The following is a 24,859-nucleotide window of genomic DNA, read 5'->3' on the forward strand; positions in this document are numbered from 1 at the left end:
AGTTCCTGTTTGTTATAACCTTTCTAACATGACAAGTTCATGTTGGATTGTATATGGCTGCATGGAACTGCTTGTTTCTCATTGTGTCAGCCTAACAAGGGCAAGGTTCTCAAAAGTCATGCTGGGCACCAAATGTTTATATGGAAGTTGGCCTTGTTACACCTCAGTGGCTTTGTAATGATTAATGGCAGAATGAGCAAGAGGCATGACAGTAGTCCTTGTTAACTGCTAATTGCTATCGCATTTTATAAGCTCAGATGGGAAGAACATGGTTTTAGTAACATTATTATAGCCACATTAAGCCGTTGCTATTATTAAATAGTTTTCCATTCCTTTGTGTACTTCCACTGTTTGCAAACCAATGCCTAGAGAAGGGAAATGGATCTGAATTGTGCATGGCCAATTAATCAATTGCAGGAATGTTGAGGTGTTGAGCATTGCTGGATCTGAGAGATTGTTGGAATAATTTTGCCTTCATCCAAAGTCTATTTGCTGTTTACATGCTGGTGGTGGCTTCAGTCCCATCTCAAGTAGCTCTACGTTCAGCTACTGTACGAAGGTGCAACCGGGAAGCTCTCTATTATTTCCTTGGGTTGTTCATCAAACTTCATTCTAGTGTTTCCTTCATTAAAAACCGTTCATGGTAAAGGTACTCCTAGCGCACCCAAAGCATATAAAGAGACTATCAAGAAGCTGGAAAGAGCCCCAAAAAAAGAGAACTCGAAGAACAACGCCAGGCTTTTCCACAGATCTTTGGCTTGTGGGTGCAAGACTCCATTATTCAAAAACCTGTAGAAGCTGTTAACCAAGAACGCTCCTGTTAAATCCCCTCTCCACTGCGGCAAAGGTTTTTCTGGCGCCTCTATTTCTCATTGCCAGAAGTTGTTCCACCTCAGCTAGGCTGCTAGACTCCAAAGGCACGAAAACATCAAGGGGAGGGTTGTTTGGTAAGGAGTTTGGACTTGGAATGAGAATAAAAATAGATGACTCTTGTTCTAACCATTTGATTGGTAGAAATTTCATTTCGGTTTCTATTTCAGAGTGAAATGAAAATGATCTAATCTTCCTAACATTCATTCTTGACTCTGCCTTGAGAATTTAAATCTCTATTTTGATTTTGATTTCGATCATGAATAAAATATTTCAAAAATTATGACCATTTCGATTTTCATTCTAATTCATTTCGATTCCAACAACGAATCAAACACCATCTACGAGTATATTTCACTGGAATGAAGTCATCCACTCTTCCTTTCCCTTTTTTTTTTTTTTTTTTCCTATGCGATTTGAAATAATGCGTGGAAAACTTTCAGCAAAATAAAACCTTCCAGCTCAATGATCAATGCAGAAGTCAGCCTATTTTCCCCTCTTTAAACCTTTTTCCGATGTACCCAAAAAGAAAAAAAAGAATTCTGAAGGGTGGAGCCACCTTGGGGACTCCTTTCCGGGCATTTGAAATTCTCATGGCTGAGCAGGGCCCAGAGTAGATAATTCCAAACCACCCAATTTCCAAGGGACTGGATGAAAAGGATGCCTCTATTCACGCCGGTACCTCTGTTCCAAAGTCTCTCCTGATAGTCTCCATTCCTGACAGCACCCTCTTCTCGCAATATAATAAATGTGTAATATCCCAACTTTCTCAGATGAATTCAGTGTGATGTATGTGTAAATCTGAAGATAGAATTGAGATAGAGAAGGAGATTAACAAGAAAAGGAGAGGTCAGATTGGGAAGGGAGTTCAGATCGGAGAAAAAAAATTTTGGAGGGAATCTAAATATTTTTCTTTGCATGATTTGAATCTCAGTTACAGCTCCTTTTTATATGCAATTACAGGTAATGTAAATGCAATGTTTCCGAAATGAAATGCAACTCTAATTAAATGGAGATGGCATTTTTCAGGAATGAAATACAAATGTGAAATGAAATACAAATGTTCCTAAATGAAATATGAAATGAAATTCGAGAGGATATTTTTGAGGCTTGTCGGAGCGGGTTGTTGGGTTTGATGGCTGAATCCATAATCCGAACCTGACATAATAAAAGGATTCGGAACCCTCTGGATCCTGTCGCTTCTCCTGTTTCTTTTTGTCTTCCTCTCCGAAATCCTAGCCGACTCTTGACCCTCTTTTGAAACCCTAGCCGCTCCCGAGGAAGGAGAAGGGTGTGCCCGATGTAGATCGGGATCTCCTAGAGTCAGACCAAGTCTTTCTGATTCTTTTGCTCCTCTATCAGCAATCCTGATGAGGACGAGTATTTCTAACTCATTTTATTTTATTTTATTTTATTTTGCTAAGATGTTACATTCCCCTCTTCTTCAGAGGATCCTTATCCTCAAGGATCAAATTGAGGGAACTAGCTCTTGAGTGAGCAGTAGTCTTTTCATGTAGCTTCTTCTTCACCGAGGTTGCCCCATTTGATCAATACTTTGGTAACTGCTCTATTTTCCTTGCGGACCATTTTTCTGTCTAAAATTTTTTCTGGTTGGACTGACAGTTGTCCTTCTTCTCCTGTGAAGGGTACTGTTGGTGTTGCTTGCTCGAGTTTCTGAATTCCCCGTTTGAGTAGAGATACATGAAATACGGGGTATATTTTAGATCCCTCGAGCAAATTAAGCTCATAAGTCACAGGACCAATTTTTTTTAGTATTTTGAATGGTCCATAATACTGTGAGGTAAGTTTCAAATTTCTGCGCATGGCTAGTGCAATCTGTCGGTAGGGTTGGAGTTTAAGATATACCATTTCCCCTACTTGATATTTTTTGTCTATTCTTTTCTTATCTGCATTCTGTTTCATGCGATTTTGTGCTTCTTTAAGTCTGTCTCTTAATATCTGTATCATCTTAGTTCTTTCTTTGTTCCAATCTGCCACTGTACTTTACTATTGCGTGTCCATGTTGACTACCGGGTACACAGAAGGTGGATGTCCATATAGAGCTTGATAAGATGTCATCCCTAGGGAGGAGTGATAGTTGGTATTATACCACCACTCAGTCAGGGATAGCCACTTAAGCCATCTGTGCGGACTGTAAAAGCATATGCATCTTAAATATGTTTCTAAGCATCGATTTGCTCTCTCTGTTTGTCCATCAGTCTGTGGGTGATAGGCAATGCTTTGATGTAGTTTGACCCCTATTAATTTGAATAAGTCTTGCCATATCTGACTGGTGAAGATCTTATCTCTGTTTGATATAATACTTTGTGGCATCCCATGTAACTTGTATACTGCGTCTAAGAATGATCTTGCTACATTCTGTGTTGTATAGGGATGAGTCAAAGAAATAAAATATGAATATTTAGTTAACCGATCCACCACTACTAATATAGTGTCTTTACCTTCTGATTTTGGTAATGACTCAATGAAATCTATATTGATTTCTTGCCAAGCTTGTGTGGGAATTTGCTGAGGTTGTAGTAGCCCTACATATGGAGTTCCATCAATTTTATTTTTAATACAATTTTCACATTCTTTTACTAGTTTCTCCACTTGCTGTTTCATTCCTGGCCAATAAAATAATTGCTTAATTCTCTTATAAGTATGGTTCATTCCTAAGTGCCCTCCTAAAGCTAAAGCATGCATAAGTTCTAGGAGCTTCTGTCTCAACTCTCCTATTTTTCCAATGTAAATTCTCTCTTAGTACTTAAGCACTCCTTGTTTATAAATGTATTCAGTATGTAATTCTAGTTCTATGAGTACTTCTGCTATAATTTGTTGAGTCTGTTGATCCTCTTCATAACTGTTAGCTATTTTCAAACTTCATATAGGTACCACTGCTGTAATAGCTTGTACCCTTTCTTCTTCAATTCCCCATCTCGATAATGCATCTGCAGCCAAATTTTCTTTCCCCTTCTTATATTGTATCACATAATTCAACCCCATAAGCTTCATCATACTTTTTTGCTGTGCTGCAGTAGTTACTTTCTGTTCTTATAAGTATTTTAAACTTTGGTGATCTGTTTTAATGATGAAGGGTCGGGAACTAATGTAGTGCTTTCATTTTTCTACAGCCAGCAAAATAGCTAGGAATTCTTTTTCATAGGTAGAAAGTGCTCTGTTCCTTTCACTTAGTCCTTTACTGAGGTAAGCTACAGGCCTTCCTTGTTGTGTGAAGATTGCTCCAATTCCATATCCACTGGCATCTACCTCCAAAGTGAAAGGTAAGGAATAATTCGGCATAACTAGAACTGGTGTTGTAGACATTATCTCTTTTAACTTCTCAAATGCCTTTTGTGTGGTTTCATCCCAATAAAAATTATCTTTTTTAAGTAGCTTTGTTAAAGATTTGCTAATAGATCCATATCCTTTTATAAACCTTCTATAGTATCTTGTGAGCCCCAAAAATCTTCTCAAATCCTTCAATGTAGATGGTTTAGGCCACCTTTGCATGGCTATCACCTTCTCAAAATCAGTTGCCACACCTTCTTTGAAAATTATGTCCCAGATATTTCACTTGTTGCTTTCTAAAAAAATATTTAGATCTTTTTACATATAACTAATTCTTTTTTAATATAGTCAATACTTCAATGAGATGTTCTACATGCTCCTCTAAGGTTTTGCTGTATACCAGAATATTATCAAAAAATACTAGCACAAACTTTCTAAGATAAGGAGAGAACACCTCATTCATGGTAGCTTGAAATATGGCTGACGCATTAGTTAATCCGAAGGGCATCACTAAAAATTCATAGTGGCCCATGTGAGTTCTAAAAGCTGTCTTATATATATTCTGGGTTCATTCTGATTTGATGGTAACTTGATCTCAAATCTATTTTAAAGAAATATTGAGATCCTTCAAGCTCATCCAAAAGATCATCAATTAAGGGTATAGGATATTTATTCTTCACTGTTGCCTTATTGAGTTGCCTATAATTCACACAAAATCTTCAACTGTTATCTTTTTTCTTTACCAATAATACAGGTGAAGCATATGGACTGGTACTAGGCTGAATAATGGTAGTTTTAAGCATTTCCTGTATTTGTCTTTCAATCTCATTTTTCTGTTCATATATATATATGTATGGTCTGATATTAACTGGATTAGTGCCCGATAACAAAGGTATTCTGTGATCTTGTGGCCTACTGGTTGGCAATTCTTTAGGCTCTTGGAATACATCAATATACTGTTTTAATACTTTATTAACTGAATCAGGTATCTCTGTCTCTGTTCTTTTTTCATCAAAATTTTTCAGTTGCCTAACTGCACAACAATTTCCTTTAAGTCCAGACCTGTACCACTATGTAGCAGTGATCATTTGAAGTTTGGCCTTAGTAGTCTTTAATTTAAATCCTTCTGTAATACCTTTCAATGTCATCTATTTTCCTTCCTTAATAAAAGTAACAGCATTATCTAAATAATCGAAGGTTACTTTACCATAGGTTCTTAGCCAATCAATTCCCAGAATTATGCTAGATCAATCTAATCTAATCACCCTTAAATCTGCCTGATATTGTTCTCCCTGCATAGTCCATTTAAAATTGACACATTTGAGCTTACTTAACACTTTTGTGTCCATTTGCCACTGTTACCACTAATGGGTTTGCTGCAGTAATTGTAGCCTTTGCTTCTTTAGCCACTTGGTAATCAATAAAGTTGTGAGTACTTTCTGTGTCAATTAGAATGACTAGAGTTTTATGATTAGCTTCTCCTTGAATCTTAATAGTTTCATTTTGGTTTTATCCCATTAAGACATATACAGCTATTTCTATGTCTTTATCTTTTTCTTCTTCTGTCATGGTCTCTTCCTCTATCTCTTCTTCCTCCTCTTCCTACAATAGTTGTTCATCAAATACTTCATCAGCTTCTATTGTGGCATTAACAGATTGATTCATCTTCAGTGAACACTAATGTCCCGGATGATATTTTTCTCCACATTTGAAGCACAGGCCAGTCGCTCTTTTTTGTTCCCACTGTTGTTTGTTGTCCTTCTGAAATAACTTCTGATTTCTGAAGGTTTGAGATTTTGTGTTTTCCTTCTGTACCGCTGGTTTAGTGTGAAAATATTCTGTTGTCTTAGTTGTGGGTATTTTGTAAATTATTTTATTCCTTTTCCACATCATTAACAAAGCCTGTTCATGTAACTTAGCTTGTTCGTACACCTCTTCTAAAATTGTAGGATGAGATAAATCAATATAGGGTATCAATTCTTCCTTTAACCCACTGATATAGCTTTCTATAAAATATCTTTCGGTTAATGCTGAATTATATTGTATCATCCTAGCTCTCATATCCTCAAATTTTCCTTGATACTTCTCCACAGTACTTAACTATACCAATTTATTAAATTCTCTGATCAATTGTTTCATATTTTTACTGTCAAATCTTCTATTCACTGCTTCCACCAATTCTTCCCAACTCAAATTTGGTTTATCAATTAAGTATCCTTCCTTTCATCTGTGTGCCTTTCCCATAAAATGCATTGTAGCAATTTCCACCCATTGAACCACTGGAATCTGATATATTTTAAAATATTGTTCACTCTTACTGCTCCATTCTCCGGGTTCTTCACCATTAAAGGTAAGGAATTCCAACTTTGGATAAGGTAGGTAAAGTAGGATCCTATTTTGAATATCACCCATCCTATCCAATGGTTGATAAGTTGTGGGTAGTATTCCTTTACTTCTAATTTCAGTTGCTACTGCTGATGAGCTATAGCCAGGTGGCTCCGAACTGTTTGTTTTTCCATTTTTTGGGGCTGATGGATTGTTGTTTGCAGTGAATGAAGGAGTGGGTTGAGAAACTGATGGCTGCAGCGAAATTAGCTTCCGCAACTGCTCATGCCTGCGATTTTGTTCTTGCATCATAATTTCATGCCTCCTTGCAGCTTCAATTTGTAAAGCTTCATATTTCTATCTTTCCTCAATCTGTATTTCATCTAACTGTCTTGCAAACACACCCAACTTTGTATTGTATTCCTCAGATACTTGTTGTAATTTGTTTTCAATATGGTTGTGGCAGTCTGTGGTAAGTGTTTGCATTCTTTCTTCCGGTGCTCGTAGGTTTTCACAGATATCTTTTAATCTGGTTCTTTCTGCCATTTTTTACTACACTCCAAAAAAAAATTTTAAAATCTATTTTGAAACTGTTTGACAGAGATTAAAAATTTTTATAACTCCTGGCTACAGTAATTCAATTCAGGGTGGCCAATGATGATTTCATGAGGCCAAGTTGCTGTTCCTAACTTATTGAAACAGTAATCACCCTTGTAGACCTTGATACATTCATCGCAATCTATTCTGGAAATAGATCTAATCAGTTTTGAGAGTGTTACCTGATGTTGAGTGTCTTACTTGATTGAATGAAAATTCTGCTACTGATCTCTAACTTGGACTGTGCAACACCATAGATGGCCGATTACAGTATCAAGCAAGCTTCACTACTGTTTTCAGGTCGTCTTGCCGCAGGTTCAAAGTTCAGATCTGAACTCTGATACCAAATTTTGTAATATCCCGATTTTCCCAGAGGAATTCAGTGAGATGTACGTGTAAATCTGAAGATAGAATTGAGATGGAGGAGATTAACAGAGAAAAGAAAGGTCAGATTGGGAAGGGAGTTCAGATCGGAGAAAGAAAAGTTTTGGAGGGAATCTGAATATTTTTCTTTGCATGATTTGAATCATATTTTTCTTTGCATGATTTGAATCTCTGTTATAGCTCCTTTTTATATGCAGTTACAGGTAATGTAAATGCAATATTTCTGAAATGAAATGCAACATTATTTAAATGGAGATGACATTTTTCAAGAATGAAATATAAATATGAAATGAAATACAAATATTCCTAAATGAAATGTGAAATGAAATTTGAGAGGATATTTTTTAGGCTTGTCGGAGTGGGTTGTTGGGTTTGATGGCTGAATCTATAACCCGAACCCAACACAATAAAAGAGTTCGGAACCTTCTGGATCCTGTCGCTTCTCCTGTTTCTTTTTGTCTTCCGCTTCTCCTGTTTCTTTTTGTCTTCCTCTTCGAAACCCTAACCGACTCTTGACCCTCTTTTGAAACCCTAACCGCTCCCGAGGAAAGAGAAAGATGTACCTGACGTGGATCGAGATCTCCTAAAATCAGACCAAGTCTTTCAGATTCTTTTGCTCCTCTACCAGCAATCCTGAAGAGGATAAGTATTTTTAACTTATTTTTTTATTTTTTTTTTTATTTTTTTTTTCTAAGATGTTACGGAATGATATGAAGTCGTGAAGTACGTCCGCAAAAGAAGCGAAACTGCTTGAAATAAAAGTTGTCTTCTGCCTGTTAACCTCTGATCGATGCACTCTATAAGATCCCAATCAGCTCTTCTTAACTGTCCATCCATCAAAGCAAACCTCCTGCCGGTATCCTGCCTTTCTATCAAGATAAAACCAAGAGATAGCAAGATTCACCTTCAGCCAATGATGCACTTCAAAAAAATGCATTGGATTTCTGTTCAACAGAACAATAGTGTAGGAGCATCTACAATCTGCAGAGTGGTAACTCCTATCGACAACCGATCGCCCATAGCCCTTGATAAGTCTTAATTCTTTTGCCTTCAACAACATCTAGTTCAACACATCTGACAACAAAAAGCAAAGGCAACAATGGTTCCAACACCATCGCCTACAGAGGATGGCAGTTCCCACATTGCCGTTCACCAGATTAGACGCTATAGAAGAGCTACCCAACTGTCCTATTTTGGTCTCCATCACCCTCTCAGATGGCAGTAGAGCTACCTAATTTTGTTGAATTCCGTTACTGCTTATCTCAATCACTCTTACTTGGTTACAAGCTAATAACTCATGTTATGGCATTTTGGATATAACAACGTTTTAGCATACATGATAATCCCATACTGCGATGTATTTTCTGCAGACAACTCACATTCAATGAGCTTTTAAGCTGCATGGAGGGGATGAAAGTTGGCTACTAATACATGGATGTAGCTCTGTCACTGATAATACAAAAGCATTAAAACTTTATGCTTCCTATTACTCCCTTGTCTATCCATTTATGGATATCTTGGAGATATATATGAGATTATGATAACAGAGGGAGTTGTGGGAGGTAAATGTACATGCGAAGGCTGCAAGCGTTTTTTTCATAGGCAAATAAATTGAAGGCACGCCTCTTCCATAACATATAAGTATTTTATAGAAATTTCATGAATTTCTGCTGTAAATCATGGACTTTCATACCCTTCTGGTGCATGCCTACTATCAAAAGACAATATGACAGAATTTGTATGCTATCTAACTAAGAGTCAATTTGCATTAATATCTAAAAGAATTGTTTGACTCAAATGCTTAGACCCCTGTGCACTGCATGGCAGCATTTAATCCGGGTTCCACCTTACTAAAAACCATCACGGTGACCAATCTTGTGAATCTCAGAAACCATTACGGGACCAATCTTAGGAATCTCCCAACGGCCCATCGGATGAACTGCTGGAATATGACATTGGGCTTACAATATATAATGATCATCATAATTATAAGTAGAAATTTAAACTACTTATTCAACCATTATATCTGGTGTATTGATTCAAGGCCCCAAGTTCCTCAGGGTAACAAGAGCACAAGCTCTTTCTAGCTTAAAAATGAAACCAAGAAAAAATGGTGTAGAAGGTGAAATATATACTTCATTGTGCAACAAGTCTGCATGGAGTTGTGATCGTAGACAATGCAGCCCACCAGCGCCTAGAGCCCCACCATCATTTAGTGGCACCAGTGCCAACTCCTGCTGAACATGACACCACGACAAGAAAAATACATCAAAATTGTGACAGACGACCGTTCCAGATCTCATATCATGTATTAACCTACTATGGTGGTGGTGTATTCTCAAGTGTAGTTTGATGATGGGTGGAAAATATGTTTATTTGCCTGATTGTAATTGGACAGTCATGTGGGCACAGTATAATCATTTAACTAGTAAGCTATTGAAGACAAGCAGATCAGAGCCATTAATTTTAACTCATAATATATGAGTTGTCTTTGCTTAAATGTATGCTGGTGAAATGCAGTCTATTTACGCCAGCAAATCTGTGCCATGGAGGATTTCAGAAATACAACTCAAAAGTTCCTTATTTACCCCTCAATCTTCATCACTGTCAAAGACAACTGCCTTTCTACGATGCATGGTTGTCTTTCTTGGTGGAGACTCCCCATCCAATTCTAACTCCTTGCGTTTCAGATTGCTACTTCCAGTTCCCCTGATCTTTCTCCTTGGCTCCTGTAGCAGGTAGAAGGTTGATAATAGAACATCAGTAATAGGCTACAGTTCATAAGACCTCTCCATTGGAAGTTCATTCATGTTGTAGCCAATTCTCATAAATGTTCTGCAAAGGAATACTTCAAGTTACGCACACTTAACACGACACCCATTGGCACATCACTTGCACACAAGGACCACTTGCGGCCAATATTTGAAAATTTTAGATGGGAATGTCAGGCTCTGCTTAAAATTTATGATATCTCGATTAGAGATATTTCATATGTAGCCTTCCAGTTAAGCAAAAGTATTCAATAATTAAAGTGGCACTAAATATGTTCAAAAAAAAATTAAACTCATATCTGAGTCAAGATCTACTCAGATTAAAAGAAAAGAAAAAAAAAAGATAACTGGGGTGGTAAAACTAAAAGCACCAACATGTTACTGGTCAACAAGCATCCGTCAAATTCACATCCAACTTCCTGCCAAACTCAGTAAAACTAGAGTACACCACAAGGCTGTAGAAAAGTGGAATGCAGAACTTCATGAATGCTCCACTCTAGAGTTTGGATAATATAGTAAAAAAAAGATGATAATACCAATGTTAACTGCAATAGTTAACAAACACTTTCTTGCTACTAATGTCATCAAACCCAAATACAGCAACAACATAAGCTTTTTATGCCCTTCCTCGCAACCTCTGTCCATGTTATCTTAGAAGTATAATCATAAGGATGACTTACAATTTAGTGTTGAAAGTCACAAAATATCTAAAACTCACAAGTCTGAACTCCAAAATTTGCCAAGACCTCTAATTAATAAGTTATGATCGGACAATATGAGAAAAACGAAAACATTACAGATGAACCGTGTATGTGTTCCATAGGTTTTTTTGAAAATGAATATCATTGCAATAAAAACATCAGATTGAATAACAAATGTTTCATCAAAATATTGATAATGAAGGGATAGCACTTTAAAAGAGAGAAAACGATCTTTTGAAATTTTAATTGCTTACTAAGGGCATGAACCAGCTTTGTGCGATCAATATACTGATTTTATGCAGTTCCATTTATTCTCAGAACTCAAATTCTTGATCATGACTTCAATCCAAGTTTTTGTAAGCCATTTGTGTTTTTCAGAACCTTTGGCTTTAATCAGTCCATCTTAATACATGGTCAACCATCAAATGCTGCTCCATCACTTCATGCTCTGCTAATACAATTCTAAACATCCTGAAATTTATCCATCTCATAACACTGACCTTCATAACTATATGATAAATCCTTTCCCACACAATTAATATAAATATAATATACTAATAGTGTGCTCAGCAGGGCTTTTTTACTCCAATTAAGTTAAACTTGCTGACAAGCATGCATGACCATGCACCGTATGTAGGTTGTTTCATAAATAATCCAAATTTATCAGAGATAGAAACCGAAACAATAAATCAAGATTAGGTAGGAATATATATTACCTCATCTTCTTCTTCGGATACAGAATTTGCACCTGGGGCTTCTTCGTCTGCCTCATCCTCCTCATATTCGTCTTCATCGTCTGCCTCATCTTCCCTTGTATGTGCTGGTGACCTCTCAATATCCTCACCATCACTTTCATATTCAGATTCCTCCTTGTCACTCTCTGAATATTCCTCTACCTGGCGCCTTGCTGGACGAGCTGTGGGCAAGGATGGTTTGCGAGGGACATTTTTGTGTATATTTGACTGATAATCCATAAAATTGAGCACACATGTTTTAGGAAGTTGAACAAATAAACTGGCAAATTAAATATGTGTGGAAATAAGGAAAGCAAATGCAAACTCACTCTCTTTGCATTCATTATGCGCTTCTCAGCCTGTGCTTCTGCTTCCATATCTTCGTCAAAATGATAACGAGCTGAAGCTGCCCTGTGAGAACCGTAATAGTCTTCAGGCTCATCTTCCTGAACTCAAGAATGATGAAATCAAGTAATCAGATAAATGTTCCATTACTGTCCGAAACTTTGTGATAGCAGAAAGTCACACACTCAACAAATTTAAGCCATGAAAGGAAATGAGCATCAATTAGCAAACATCAGTGAAACCAAGGAGCTAATAAAGTGCAAATGATTACCAACAAATAAACATGCAACATAATTTGCCAATCTCGGAGAAAAGGTGATCTGACAATCTAATAGGAATCTTAGTTTCACTGGTTCTACAAAGAACCAATGACAATCCTTAGAGCATGAGCATACCAACACGTGCACATAAAATGCACATGACAAAAACACAAGCAGCAATAATAAAGAATTAGAAACCATGGCACATATGAGAATAAAGATTAAAAGAATGGAAACAGAAGAAGAAACCAACAATAACATAAGCATGCTAACGATGTTTAATGAATTATCAAATGATCAATTGCACTATCAAGAGCATTTCTTTGGAGAAAAACTTGTTGATTTTGAAACGTTCCACTCTTGAAGTTGAGATGATTTTTTATAGATTATATGTGCATCATAAAAAATAATATATATGCTGCATATGATAAAAAGAGGAAACCAAAACTAAAAATACAAGTTTATAATGTAATTCAGAATTAAGAAATATTGTGAAAGCATCTTTCTCAATCTTCTAAGGTTACAAACAAGTTTGTCAAGAACCTTAAAAGTTAAAACACTTTCATATAATTTTATTCCACTTTGTTATTTAGTTATTAATCAAATGTCAAATCATAAGTATCATAAAAAGTAGACCTCATCTAGTGCCTCCTCCAAAAACCCAGGAGAAAGCTGCCGTCCTCTGCTCACAGTTTGTGTGTACTTGCGGTTTACTTTTTCACGTTTCCTTTGAAGAAGTACATTAGCTCTAATTGTTTGGCCTTCGACCTGCAAGAAACTTCCCCCCTCAGTATAAAATAATATCACATCTAAAATGATGAACATTTATAAAATAGTTTATTTAAGAGATGAAAATAAATTCACATAGGCTTGCTCATATTTGGATGTTAGCATAGGACTAGGACTTAATAAGCAAAAAGTCCAGTGCATTGAATGATCCTCAACAAGTCTAGAGCACAGTTAGCTCAAGTTCACTTTCTGTCAGTCTACAAGCTACTGGTTGACCATCGATCAAAGAGGATGAACTACAAAAAGGAAAACATGAAGACTTGTAGATAATCAGTTAAATGGTAGTTATCAAAAAATGCTCCATTTATTGAGACTAATTTAATAAGCTTGAGAGTCAAAGATGCAGAAACTCAACGTCCAGAAAATATAGTGTTGAAAGATCAAAAGCAATTCAGTTAAAGCAACTAGCAGAAGCGATCTGCAAGTGCATAAAAATAATTTGGATTGTAAGAGCAAAATTGATGAAAAGGATGATGAATCCAATCTGACTGTTCAGGTGCTGGCCAGGTCAGGTTGTAAATATTGGATAGGTAAAGCAACTTCTTTTGTAATTGATCGAACACAGATGACCATACCAACGACTAATAGGTAACAACTCATTTGCAAAGGGTCAGCAATCATGAAGATGCACTAAATTATAAAAATGTGGTTTCTTAAATTACAGGAGCAACATCTGGATGAAATATTTGCCAAGTTTAGCTATGGTGAAAATGAAATGACAGGATGCCAGCATCTCTTACCCTTTCCTTCTCTTCTTTTTCTCTCTCTGGATCAATGTCGGTAATACAATTTTTCACTTTGTAAACCTTCTTATGACGTGAATCAACAAGAGCAGTCAGTAAACGGTGAGACTTTGATGATAAAGAAGATGGCATACATCTCATCTTCCGCAAAAGCCTTCCTTGGGACTGCAAGATTCCCTGCATTAGCACAGATATCAAAGCAATTAATTTAACCAAACATATTGGCATAAAGTGTTGCAAAGAAACCCAAATTATCAAATGATGGAACCAAAGTAACAACCATCCATAAATCATCCATATGCTAAGTTATAAAATGCTCGAGTCTCAGAGCATGATCATCTCGCAACAGAAAAGACATGAGAACCACCTTTCCATGCCGAAGAAATAGGTGGGTTTGATCGTGATCTGCCTCATTCACAGATATGTTAAGAACTTCATTACCAATCAGTAATTGCAGACTTCCATCTTCCCACCTTACAAAACGTGCATTGCTTTCATACTGCAGCAAAATATGCATAAAAATGTTAGACACACAGAAGATAATAAAGAATTCAGTTGAAAAATTAGTTTGGGCTGGAAAATACATAAATTATGGCATCTGTGCATGTACCCCTGCCCGCCCCCCACCCAACACAAAAGAAAAAAAAGACACACAACCCCCGGCCGACACCCGCATGCAGATTGCCTGTGGGCTGTGCTTGCGTCAGAAAGGGATATACAGTCTAGTAAAGTCAATCAAGCAGCTTGCACCCAAGATCTGACTGCTACAAAACAAACTGTGAAGAGTAAGACAAGCTTAACAAGCTACCGCTTCAGTCTTAAGTACACATGCTGTCATATGTACAATTGTACATAACCAATGATGTTTATGCACCCTAAAGGTTATAACAGGAATGTTGGAACCATGCAAGCCTGGTATTGACATCACATGTTTTCTGCTATGGCCAGTGCTTGCCACTAATTGGCACAAATGGTCTGGCACAAACACAAGCTAAGCAACACAAACCAGCACAGCTGGTACTTAAAACCAAGTGCATCTTCAAATTATCTCAGGTTGCAAAACATAAGAAAAATGGAAACTTGAAGGAGCATAATACATGACTTTTACTAAAAAAGAAAACCAGCTAATACAACCAAGCAACTAAACACCTAAGGTAATAGAAAAGGTAAATCATGCCTTCACCTTAACCAGAAATAGCAAGGAGCTCAAAATCAGGAATTTGGGAGAGGGGGGAAGGCAGGGCAGAATACAGATATGTGGTCATTGAATCAGCATAAAAAAAACTTTGATAAGTAAAAACACAAAATCAGACAAAAAACAACCACACCAAACAACCAGAATTAAGCTGAATTCACAAATAAAGTGCAATAGGTAGCTACACAACTACCCGATTCTCTCAATACAGGTCCTACCATGTTCTGGTCCTCTTAGAGCTCGACTAGGGTTAAGCTTCCAAACAAAGAGCTCCTCAACAATATTAGAAATAACTATTTTAACTGTCTGTTTTGTACAATAACCAGTCCCAAGCCTGGATAATGGAATAAAACTATAGTCACATCCTATGAACATGAATCCATAAAACTGACTTGAGTTTGCAATAAAATTATAAAGGGAATAAAAATGTGAGAAGGCCATCCACCAATGGACAGCCAGTGCACAGGTAAGGGATACATGATGTCATGATCCTTAGCTCTCTCCATATAACAAAGTCAGACCATTACATGTAGGAGTGGCAAAAATCGACCCGACCTGCATTCAACCCGCTTTAAACAGGTTTGGGTTTGCATTAAATTGGTTCGGATCATAAACGGATTGACCTGTTTAATCTGTTTAATAATCGGATCGGATTCAGGTTTCAAACAGCTGATCCGTTTAACCTGTTTAACCCGTTTAATAAATGGGTTGGGTCGAGTCGGATCGGGTTATAACCCGTTTAACCCGTGACAGCTAGATCCTTTAGGGGCTTTAGGCTTGAGCGGTTCCAAGTTCCGACTTTCGGGTTTGGTCATTTGGCGGTTCCACTATTCGCCACTTCGGTCCCATCCATTTTTCCATCCCATCTCGTTCTCGACTCTCTAGTTTCCTCTTTCAATCATCCACAGCTCCACTCCTTCGGTGGCCGCCGGCGGATGCTTCCACCTTCTTCGGTGTTTCCACCCTCCCTCGGTTTCCTTTCTCCTTTGGTTTCCTCCTTTGGTCCTTGAGAGCAGGTGCTTCATCGGCACTCGACTGTCGGCACTTGGCAGATCTACCGTCTATGCCATTTTCTCTTCCTTTTTCTATTTCAGTGGCTGATGCCTTCTTCCCCAACGACTGTCGCTGAGGGGGCTTGTGCTGCTTAGTGCCTTGGCCACTCGAGATCTAAGATTTTTCTCCCTTTTCTTCTTTCGGTAACCGGTGCCTTCTTCCCCAACGGCCGTTGCCGAGGGGGCTTGTGCGATTGTGCCGCTTGGTGCCTTGGCCGCTCGAGATCTAAGATTTTTCTTCCTTTTCCTCTTTCGATGGCCAGTGCCTTCTTCCCCAATGACCGTCGCTGAGGGGGTTTGTGCGATTGTGCCGCTTGGTGCCTTGGCCACTTGAGATCTAGGATTTTTCTCCCTTTTCCTTTTTCAGTGGCCGATGCCCTTTCTTCCCCAACGGCCATCACTGAGGGGGGTTAGCCGCTCGAGATCTTGAATTTTTTCCTCCTTTTTCTCTTTTCGTGCTTCCTTAATCCTTCCAAGATATATTTTCTTATGTTTTTCCCTTCCATTAGTTTTGTTTTCTGTTTGGTATTCTTTTAAGTTTTGATTTCTGTTTTTTATGCTGAATGTCAAAATGTGCAGAGGTTTGTTTTAAGATTTGTGTAGGGAGACTATGATGATTTTGGACTATCTTTTTTTACTAATTTAACTGTTTCTAACAGCAATAATCTTGGACGGTCTTCTTCTACAGGCAACCGATTGTTGTTGTTATGATTTAGTTATAGATGAAATTCTAAATCTAAGCCTCCTCTTTTTTTTCCCTTCTTTAATGTTCTAACTATTAAACGGGTTGGGTCGGGTCGGTTAAACAGATTGTTCATCTAATAAACAGGTTAAATGATTGGATCGGATCGGTTAAACAAATTAACTGTTTAATAAACAGGTTAAATAGATCAGGTCGGATGATCTGTTTATTAAATAGGTCAGGTTCAGATTTAAAAATTTGATCTATTTAATAAACAGGTTGAGTTCAGGTTTAATATTTTCTAACCGGACCCGCATCTGACCCGACCCGTTAATGACCCGACCTGACCCAATTGCCACCACTAATTATATGATTACCTCCATACAAATCCTTCTCCTCATTATAGATGAGCAAGCAAAACTTCAAAAACAACCATCAACTTGACTTTCAGCATAATTTTCTTTCAATTGCTGTTGGGTATATTCACCCATCCTGATATGAGAAAAGCCTTATGCTAGATGGGTACTAAGAATACACCACTAGATAATAATTTACAGATTGCACTATTGCTTTGCTGCAGTTTCATCATGAAGTTTGACAAGCTACTTTGCATATCCACTTTTTTTCAGTTTTTGAGAAACTCAGGTCCACAAGTTCAAAACAAAAAATCTCCTCGTCCATTTGATGTCCTTTGCAAGATGGGACACAGTTCCCTTGAACCCTTTTGCTTACCAAACCAAGTCTCTTCAAGCTCAGATTTTTATCAAAGTCAATGGAAAAATTAAGAAAAAGAGGAAATCACAAAAACACTATACATGCACTATGGGTCCATCCAGAATTTACTTCAGTTTCAGTTGCCAAATTTAAAGCTAAGACCTTAGTTATACATCCTGAACTCTTGCTTATGCATCCTGAGCTTTGTCCACCACAGGACCTCAGCAATGCTGTTCTAAGTTTCCCACAAACCAACAAGCCAGAGTAAGGCCAACCATAGTTGTCCATCAAGACTCTAGCCAGCACAAGCTTTAACTTTCCTAATGTCCAAAACAATTCAATAATGTTGATTTTGCAAAAACTTACCTTTATATAGTAGCAACTGAGACATCCTTAATATAATTTTATCATAATACCTTGCCCAGTAGATACTAATGTAAGTAGAATTTACCAATCAAATAGTGAACATAGGTAAACTTGATAGCCACAAAGAAAAAAGAAAAGGACAAATAAGAAAATAATAGTCTCAAAAGAGGGAGGAAAAAAATGATTAACTTGTTCAACAACTGTCCAACAAAAAACATGAGTACTCCATTGGATCCCCAAGAAACATCATTAAATCCACCTTTTTCTGAAACCCAAGCTTCACAATAACATAATAAGTAACCTTGTAGTAATTGAATGATACTTCAAACTCTTGCAACAAAATTTGTATAGAGATATTAAGACCTAAACCATAAAGAACATAAAATGCATTGAGCAAAAAAAGGTTATGGATAACAAAAAAAAAATAAATAAACAAAAAGACAATTGTGACAAAATTTATCTGGTGTATAATACATTGTAATTCAGAAGGCCTTCACTTACAGAGGTTGTGCCATCACGGTTCTTGACAGCTCTCCAGCGCACGATATTGTCCTCTAGGCGTATACGTTTCTTAGCTCCAGATTCATCCGTCACAAAGACATCCTCTTCTACGTATGTTTTAGGATCAAAAGGTTTTGGTTCAATGCCCATGATGTTAGACACCTTGATCATGTTCATCTGCAAGAGAGGAGTATTTCTTAAAAGTAAGATCTTTGCCAGTCAATTGTCAAAGTCAAAGATTTGATAAGGACCCTCAAGCTCATAAACAGATCAAACTGCATGTTCTGCATCAAAGGAGTCCTATAGAACAGGACAAAGAAGCAGATGTGCTTTTGGGTTCTGCAGAATGACAATTCAGTAAATTTCAAGTACCCAAGGAGGCTGAAATGGAAGCAAAATCATCAAAGCCACCCATCCATTCTGCATATGTTGGAAATGTGGGACTGGACATAATATCTCTCAGAACATGTATTGAATAAAGATGTCAGCTTAAAAGAAACCAAAGAATGAATGACAAAATTAATCACTTTGCAAGAGACAAATGATGAGACAGGAAAAATCACATAAAACTACCAAATGGCCATATAGACACGCTTCTTGAGCTTGGATAAAATTACTCAGAAAAGGAACAAACACATAAAAGTTAAGTGGGTTAAGTATCCATCTAATAGGAAATACTTGGCAAACAAGGACCCAATAAGCCAACCCCAAATAGTTAAGAAAAGGCTAAATGATTATGATTATGATTATGATTAGGGATGATCCATTTTCAGATTGAATTAACACTTCTGCCATGGAGTTAAATAATCCCTCAAGTCATAGTACAAACCCTATACAACCTTGAAGAAGATAATGCATAGCAAAAGCGGAATCTGTCAGTGAGCGGAAGCAGCAGATAAAGACTCACTCTTTCAGGTTGACCTGGTGGATGATGCAGTGGAATATCCAATTCCAATGGTGGGCCAATTGGTTTCTCCTTTGGTTTCTTTTCAAGATTCTCATCTTCCGACTCATACCGGCCATCATAATCAGGCACTATCTCCTCTGGTCTCAAACCTTTCTCATAGCTACCTTCCTCCTCCATAGATCTCTGAACAAGATAAAATATTGAAATGTTTTTGTTAGGGAAGAAAAAACTTAGCCAAAAATAGCAAACAAATTGCACATAAAGCAAAACAGGATGGAGAGTGTTAATTGCCAGCATGGAGAAAGGGCCAACAATGAGAGATGATCCAATGAAATTGATCTTCATAAGCATTAATTCCCTGGAGATCTAATTTTTAAAGTTTTTTTCTCAAAAAGACAATTTTGAATAGTTCAGTTAACCCACCTTACAGTCCTGCAATGAACTTCTTTTAACATATAAGTATCTATCACAGTCCACCAATTCTGCAGGGAAATAATATAATGTCCTGGTTCTTTTATTTGCCTAGACAATGAAGACATTAAACAACAAGCATCTAACAGTTCCTATCAAATATAAGGTCACCTGGATCATTCCCAGAGAAGCATTGCTTCCTATATGCCAGTTCTTCTAAGTAGAGATTTTCTTCTAGTCATTTTTCACAGCTTCCATTTTTCTTTCTGGCTCCAGGCTGCAATATACTAGCATCCTACACTATCTCCTCTAGTTCTATTTGCTAGCTAGATTTATAATGTTTTAATCCTTTGTAAGCCAATACATGAATAGCAAGGCATCTTCCCTTGTCAGCATGGTTGCAAACACAAGCCAGATAAAAAGCATTCAAGAAACACGGGTTTAGCAATCTAATATATGCTGACACTGGAACTCATTTCACCTAGCTATGTTGATCAAAAACAAGAATCCCATGGAACAAACAATTTTCATCTACTAAACACAAATAAAGAGCATCATATCAAGTGTAAATGAGAAAACAGAAATCCTTTTTTAGCACAACGAGCATTCAATATTCCTCGGTCTCACATGTGAATCCCGCTCAATTTCATCTTGAGCACCATAATCAGCAAGTTCTTCCTCATCAGAGTCCCCAAAAACATCACGAACAACTTCATGATCTTTTTGCTCATCCAATAACCTGCTGCAGAGTTGAGAAAGAAAATGCTTTTAACCCTTAATATTAAAGTTTCAATGAGGAATCAACAACTAAATGATTAAAAAAATATAAACTCTCCAAGCAAATTTACAATAGAAGCTTTTAGCTAATATCATCCTAGCAATACATAGTCATGAATCTCATGATTAAAATAAAAAAAATAATTCATGAACCTCCAAACTGTCCCATAGAGAGTAAACTGAACAAAACAAAAATCTTTTTCCTTTTTTCCCTCAGGGGCCTGCAAGGGGGGGATAGGGTACCTGTACTAATGTTTGAATTTGAATTTATATAAGATTCAAATTTGGAGGGAAGTCCTCCATCTTGTGGTAATGTACTTGTTGTGACCAAGTAAGCCAAGCCCATAACTCCTCTCACACTTGGTTGTTAGTTGTTAAAAATATTGAACCTTATGCATTCAAGCCTTTCAAACTTAGTCAAATACTTCAAGCCTATTCCACATTATATGACCAAGTCTTTGGTTTTGATATCCACTGCAAAATGGTTATGGATGCAAGGAACGTCCTAGTGTGGTAACAGAATGTGCATGACCAGATGGTTCCAAGATGAACATGAGGCTTGGTTCTTTTTATTGCGACCTTCCTTGAGAGAGTGAATATGTGGGAAAAAAATCTCAAAACTCTCAACCCACTTTCCCTAATGTTAGCTTCTTCAAAGTTCTTAATTTTTCTTTCTTTGCGACAAGGTTTTAAATCTCGTGAGACAGGGCTGTCCCGATTTTTCCATGAAATGAGGCGCACTGCAGTTCCACCCCATCCAGACACCTGAAACAGAAGATGTCTCAAAACATCCCAATCGGAATACTAGGATGGTTCTCCATCCCGACACATGGAATGGTACCCCATCCCGGTGTCCCGCCGGACGTATCATTAGGACCTAAATCCTTGTTTTACAAGGCTTTGAGATCACAGTGCAGGTCCAGATCCATTGCTGCATGCATAGCAAGGAGGGCCATTAGTGAGAGGTTCCACAGTGTCTCAGGGGTAGATCACAGTGAGCTTGGCTGCACATTTGGGGGCCAAATACCTATCCTAAGGACAGCATCTGAGTAACATGCCTGGGATTCCCTTCTCTCTTAGTTTCTCTATTATTTAATCCTGTATTTGCTTTCCTAGAAATTTTGTCATGCTGACCTAACAAACAAAGGATTACAACATCCATATGGCCTATGCATATGTTCAATGTCCAAAAAAAATCCTAGAGCACCTTAGTAAGATTCAGACCTAGGACTTCCACCAAAAACTAGAGCATAACAACTGCTTGGACTTTGAACTTGAACAGAATTTTAATTTGCCCTTGTTAATGCATAAAATTTCTACCTTGTCACCCAAAATGAATTAGTATGAAGATGTCCTACGGAGATAGTAAGTAATTTGAGAAAATGACAACAACCGTTAGATTTTCCTAGCTGGTATGTAACTTTTGTTTGTTTTAATCATGACATCAGTCTAAGCATGCACTCATAAAGATAAACACTTGTATGCACTAGGAGAAATGCATGACTAAAAAAAAAATTACCTTGGCTGCCTTGGATGATCAACCTCCACATCTTCGTTATCATGATCAGCATAATGATTCTCCTCGGATCCCTCTGATTCACTAGCGACTACTTCTCGTCTCCTGCTTGTTACTACTCTTTGGCCATAGCCTTCTTCTTCACTTTCAGCATCTTTTGCCTCACTCTCCATCCTTTGGTCACTAATTTCTCTTTCTGGAGAACTCTGAACCCTTTCACCTTCACTCTCTGCCATGTCAAGATCTATATCATGTGCTTCAGCTTCACTTTCCACTTCAACTTCACCTTGCCCCTCAACTTCACCTTCCCCTTCACCTTCTCCTTCACCATAGTTCTCAGCCTCGCCTTCCCCCTCATCCTAAATAAAGAACAAGAACAAGAGCCTGGTGAGAAAATGTAAATTAAGCCTAGCTTTGCCCTATTAAATTACATTATTAAATATCATAATCATTGAAAAGGTAATATAAATCACACTTAAATTTAATGGTAGCATAAAATGTTCATCATTGGTGAAATCACAATTACTTGAAAAAGTAACCAAGCTCTAAATGCAAATTAATACAGTTTGCAAATAATATTTGAACCCTAGAGTATCCCATACTTAGTTGGCCTTTAAGAATTTCCTCTTGAAGGGTCATGTGCATGCGTGTAGAGATTGTTTCAAAGGTTTTTAGCATGTGTTTTATGAAAAATCATTGTCGAAAGTTACAAAATTGCACAAACTTACTAGTCTATGTATGCATGCATGTAATCTAAGCTTAAATATGATTGACCTGCATCAAAGTGACTTAAAATGATTAGGTATGTGCAGTTACTATCTGTAATATATACTTGTTTCAAAAATGATATGAACACTGTAAACAAAGTCCCATAAACTTACTTTTGATTCATTTCAAGGAAACTTTTTCTCTCTGTTAATTAAATCAAATCCATAAGTTGGTATGGACCTCCAATTAGTTTCACCCAATACTTATATTATGCCAATACTAATCGCAGCTGTTGGAGTCATTTAAAACCTAAACCTAAGATCCTGTATGGAATCACTTCTATTGCTTATCTTTTATTTTAAAAAACAAATTCATAGAAACCAAGGTAAAAAGATACCATTGGTGCTATTTTTTTGTTTTCTATTTTTAAAATATATTTTCATTATTTCTAGGAAAAAAGGAATTCTTACTTTCATCATTTTCAAAAACAAGAAACTCATGTCTTTTACCATTGCCATCGATACTATCTCTACTGATGCCACCATTGCTACCATGGGTCCATGACTGCCGCTATCATCACCAGCATTATTGTCATCATGGCTACGGCCATTGCCATCGTCTCCACCACCACCACCATCACCACGAAAGACATCACTGCCATTGTTTCCCCCACCACCAGCACTACAACCACTGTCATCTCAACAACTATCACCACAACTGCTTCCACCGCCACTCACACCACCTTCGAATACCACCACCACCACCACAAGCTTTGCCACAACTCTGCCATAGCACCATCATCGCCACCACCACCACATTGTCAGTGTCCCCATCATCACTATTGCCACTGCCACCACTCCCATGCCATTATATCACTAGCACCTCCATCGCTCACTACCATCACCACCATTGTTACTTCTTCCACTGCCTCCACCACCTCAACCACCATCATCATGTTTCTGCTTTTTTTAAAAAAAGGCTATACCAAACATATTAATATTTTTAAAAATTGAGAAATAAAATGGAAACAAAATTTTATTTTTTATTTCTAAAAAATGAAAGTGGTGCTGAACAGCACCTAAAGTTTGCAACTTTTCTGCTGTTCTGCCTCATATAAGACCTAAAAATTGTAAATTTCATTCACAAGAACAGTAAATCTCTCGTTAATTTAACCCCCCCCCACAAGCCCACCCCCACCTACCAAAAAAAAAAAAACTACTACGCCTAGATGCTGCAACATTTCTGCTGTTCTGCTTCAGATAATGCCTTAAGATCTACTAGCCCTAGACGCTGCAACATTTCTGCTGTTCTGCTTCAGATAATGCCTTAAGGTTGTAACTTTCACGCACAATCACAGCAAAACTATTTTTCCATCAATTAAAAAAAAAAAAAAAAAAACTAACCTACATTTTGCATCTTTTCTTCTGTTCTGCTTCAGATAATGCCTAAAAAGTGGAACTTTCACGCACAAGAACAACAAAACTAGTTTTCCATTAGTTTTTAAAAGAATAAACCTAACTAAACTGTGCAAATCTTGTGCTGTCCTGCATCAGATAATGCATAAAAAAATTATCTTCTGCACAACAACAACAAAATCACCTTCCATTTTCATTTAAAGATTTAAACAGAGGTTCAAGAGATCCATGTCTAGGTGACTGACATCAGCAACAAAACAAATATAAATGCTAACTCATCGCTGCAAGAATTAACAGCACGATTCATTCTATTTCCTAAAACCCTAGCTCAGATACAAAAATAAGATCTTTTGATGGACATGAGGAAGATCGGTCGCATTCTTCCGGATCAAATACCCAAATTGGAGTCCCAAAACTTCAAGAAATCGGAGAAAACCCAAAAGAAATCCAGATCAATACGAGTGCAGTTTCATACCGAGGGGTAATCGGAGTGGTCAGCGGCGGCCTCACGCTCGGAATCGACCTCCTCCGCCTCCTCCTCCTCTTCCGATTGATCGCCGAAGAGGTTCTGCATCATCTGATTCCTCGTTTTCTCTTCCATGTCTCCCTCCCCTCCCATCCACCGTCTCTCTCTCCCTCGCTCTCTCTGGTCTTCAGGCTTTAGGAAGCGATCTTCTTCGCCTCCCCAGCAGTCGGAGGCCCGGAGCTTCTCGGACTCGGATTTTTTTAATACGCTGGGGATTGCGCTTCTTTTTTGGCGTCGCCTTCCCTTTATAAGGCGGAGCGGCTAAGTTTAGCCCATTGA

General features: G+C 37.6%; 1 protein-coding gene across 3 annotated transcripts; it reads right to left on the reverse strand.

Moving 5' to 3' along the window:
* Window positions 1-9,428: 9,428 nt before the first annotated feature.
* On the reverse strand, window positions 9,429-24,795 carry LOC105045503 (protein LEO1 homolog). 3 transcript variants are annotated; one of them, XM_010923803.4, is made up of 12 exons: window positions 24,530-24,776; window positions 21,935-22,290; window positions 20,266-20,380; window positions 19,228-19,410; window positions 18,321-18,497; window positions 14,178-14,309; window positions 13,808-13,987; window positions 12,915-13,046; window positions 12,003-12,119; window positions 11,656-11,901; window positions 10,056-10,196; window positions 9,429-9,701 (listed from the first exon to the last, which is right to left on the reverse strand). In XM_010923803.4, exons 1-11 carry the CDS (start codon window positions 24,671-24,673, stop codon window positions 10,059-10,061), a joined length of 1,920 nt encoding a protein of 639 aa, XP_010922105.1. In that variant the 5' UTR covers window positions 24,674-24,776; the 3' UTR covers window positions 9,429-9,701; window positions 10,056-10,058. The 3 variants fall into 3 exon arrangements, with proteins under 3 accessions (XP_010922105.1, XP_010922107.1, XP_010922106.1); XM_010923805.4 differs by having other exon boundaries at window positions 9,562-9,701; window positions 20,266-20,377; window positions 24,530-24,795; XM_010923804.4 differs by having other exon boundaries at window positions 9,566-9,704; window positions 24,530-24,795.
* Between the last annotated feature and the right edge of the window lie 64 nt (window positions 24,796-24,859).

Source organism: Elaeis guineensis, chromosome 5, assembly GCF_000442705.2.
Source record: "Elaeis guineensis isolate ETL-2024a chromosome 5, EG11, whole genome shotgun sequence".
NCBI classification, from domain to species: Eukaryota; Viridiplantae; Streptophyta; class Magnoliopsida; order Arecales; family Arecaceae; genus Elaeis; species Elaeis guineensis.

Coding starts and splice junctions, on each gene's coding strand:
- LOC105045503 (XM_010923803.4), bottom strand. CDS start 24,673: ATGGGAGGGGAGGGAGACATGGAAGAGAAAACGAGGAATCAGATGATG. Junction 18,498..19,227: donor CACCAGGTCAACCTGAAAGA/GTGAGTCTTTAT, acceptor CCTCTCTTGCAG/ATGAACATGATCAAGGTGTC. Junction 13,988..14,177: donor TATTTCTTCGGCATGGAAAG/GTGGTTCTCATG, acceptor GTGCTAATGCAG/GGAATCTTGCAGTCCCAAGG.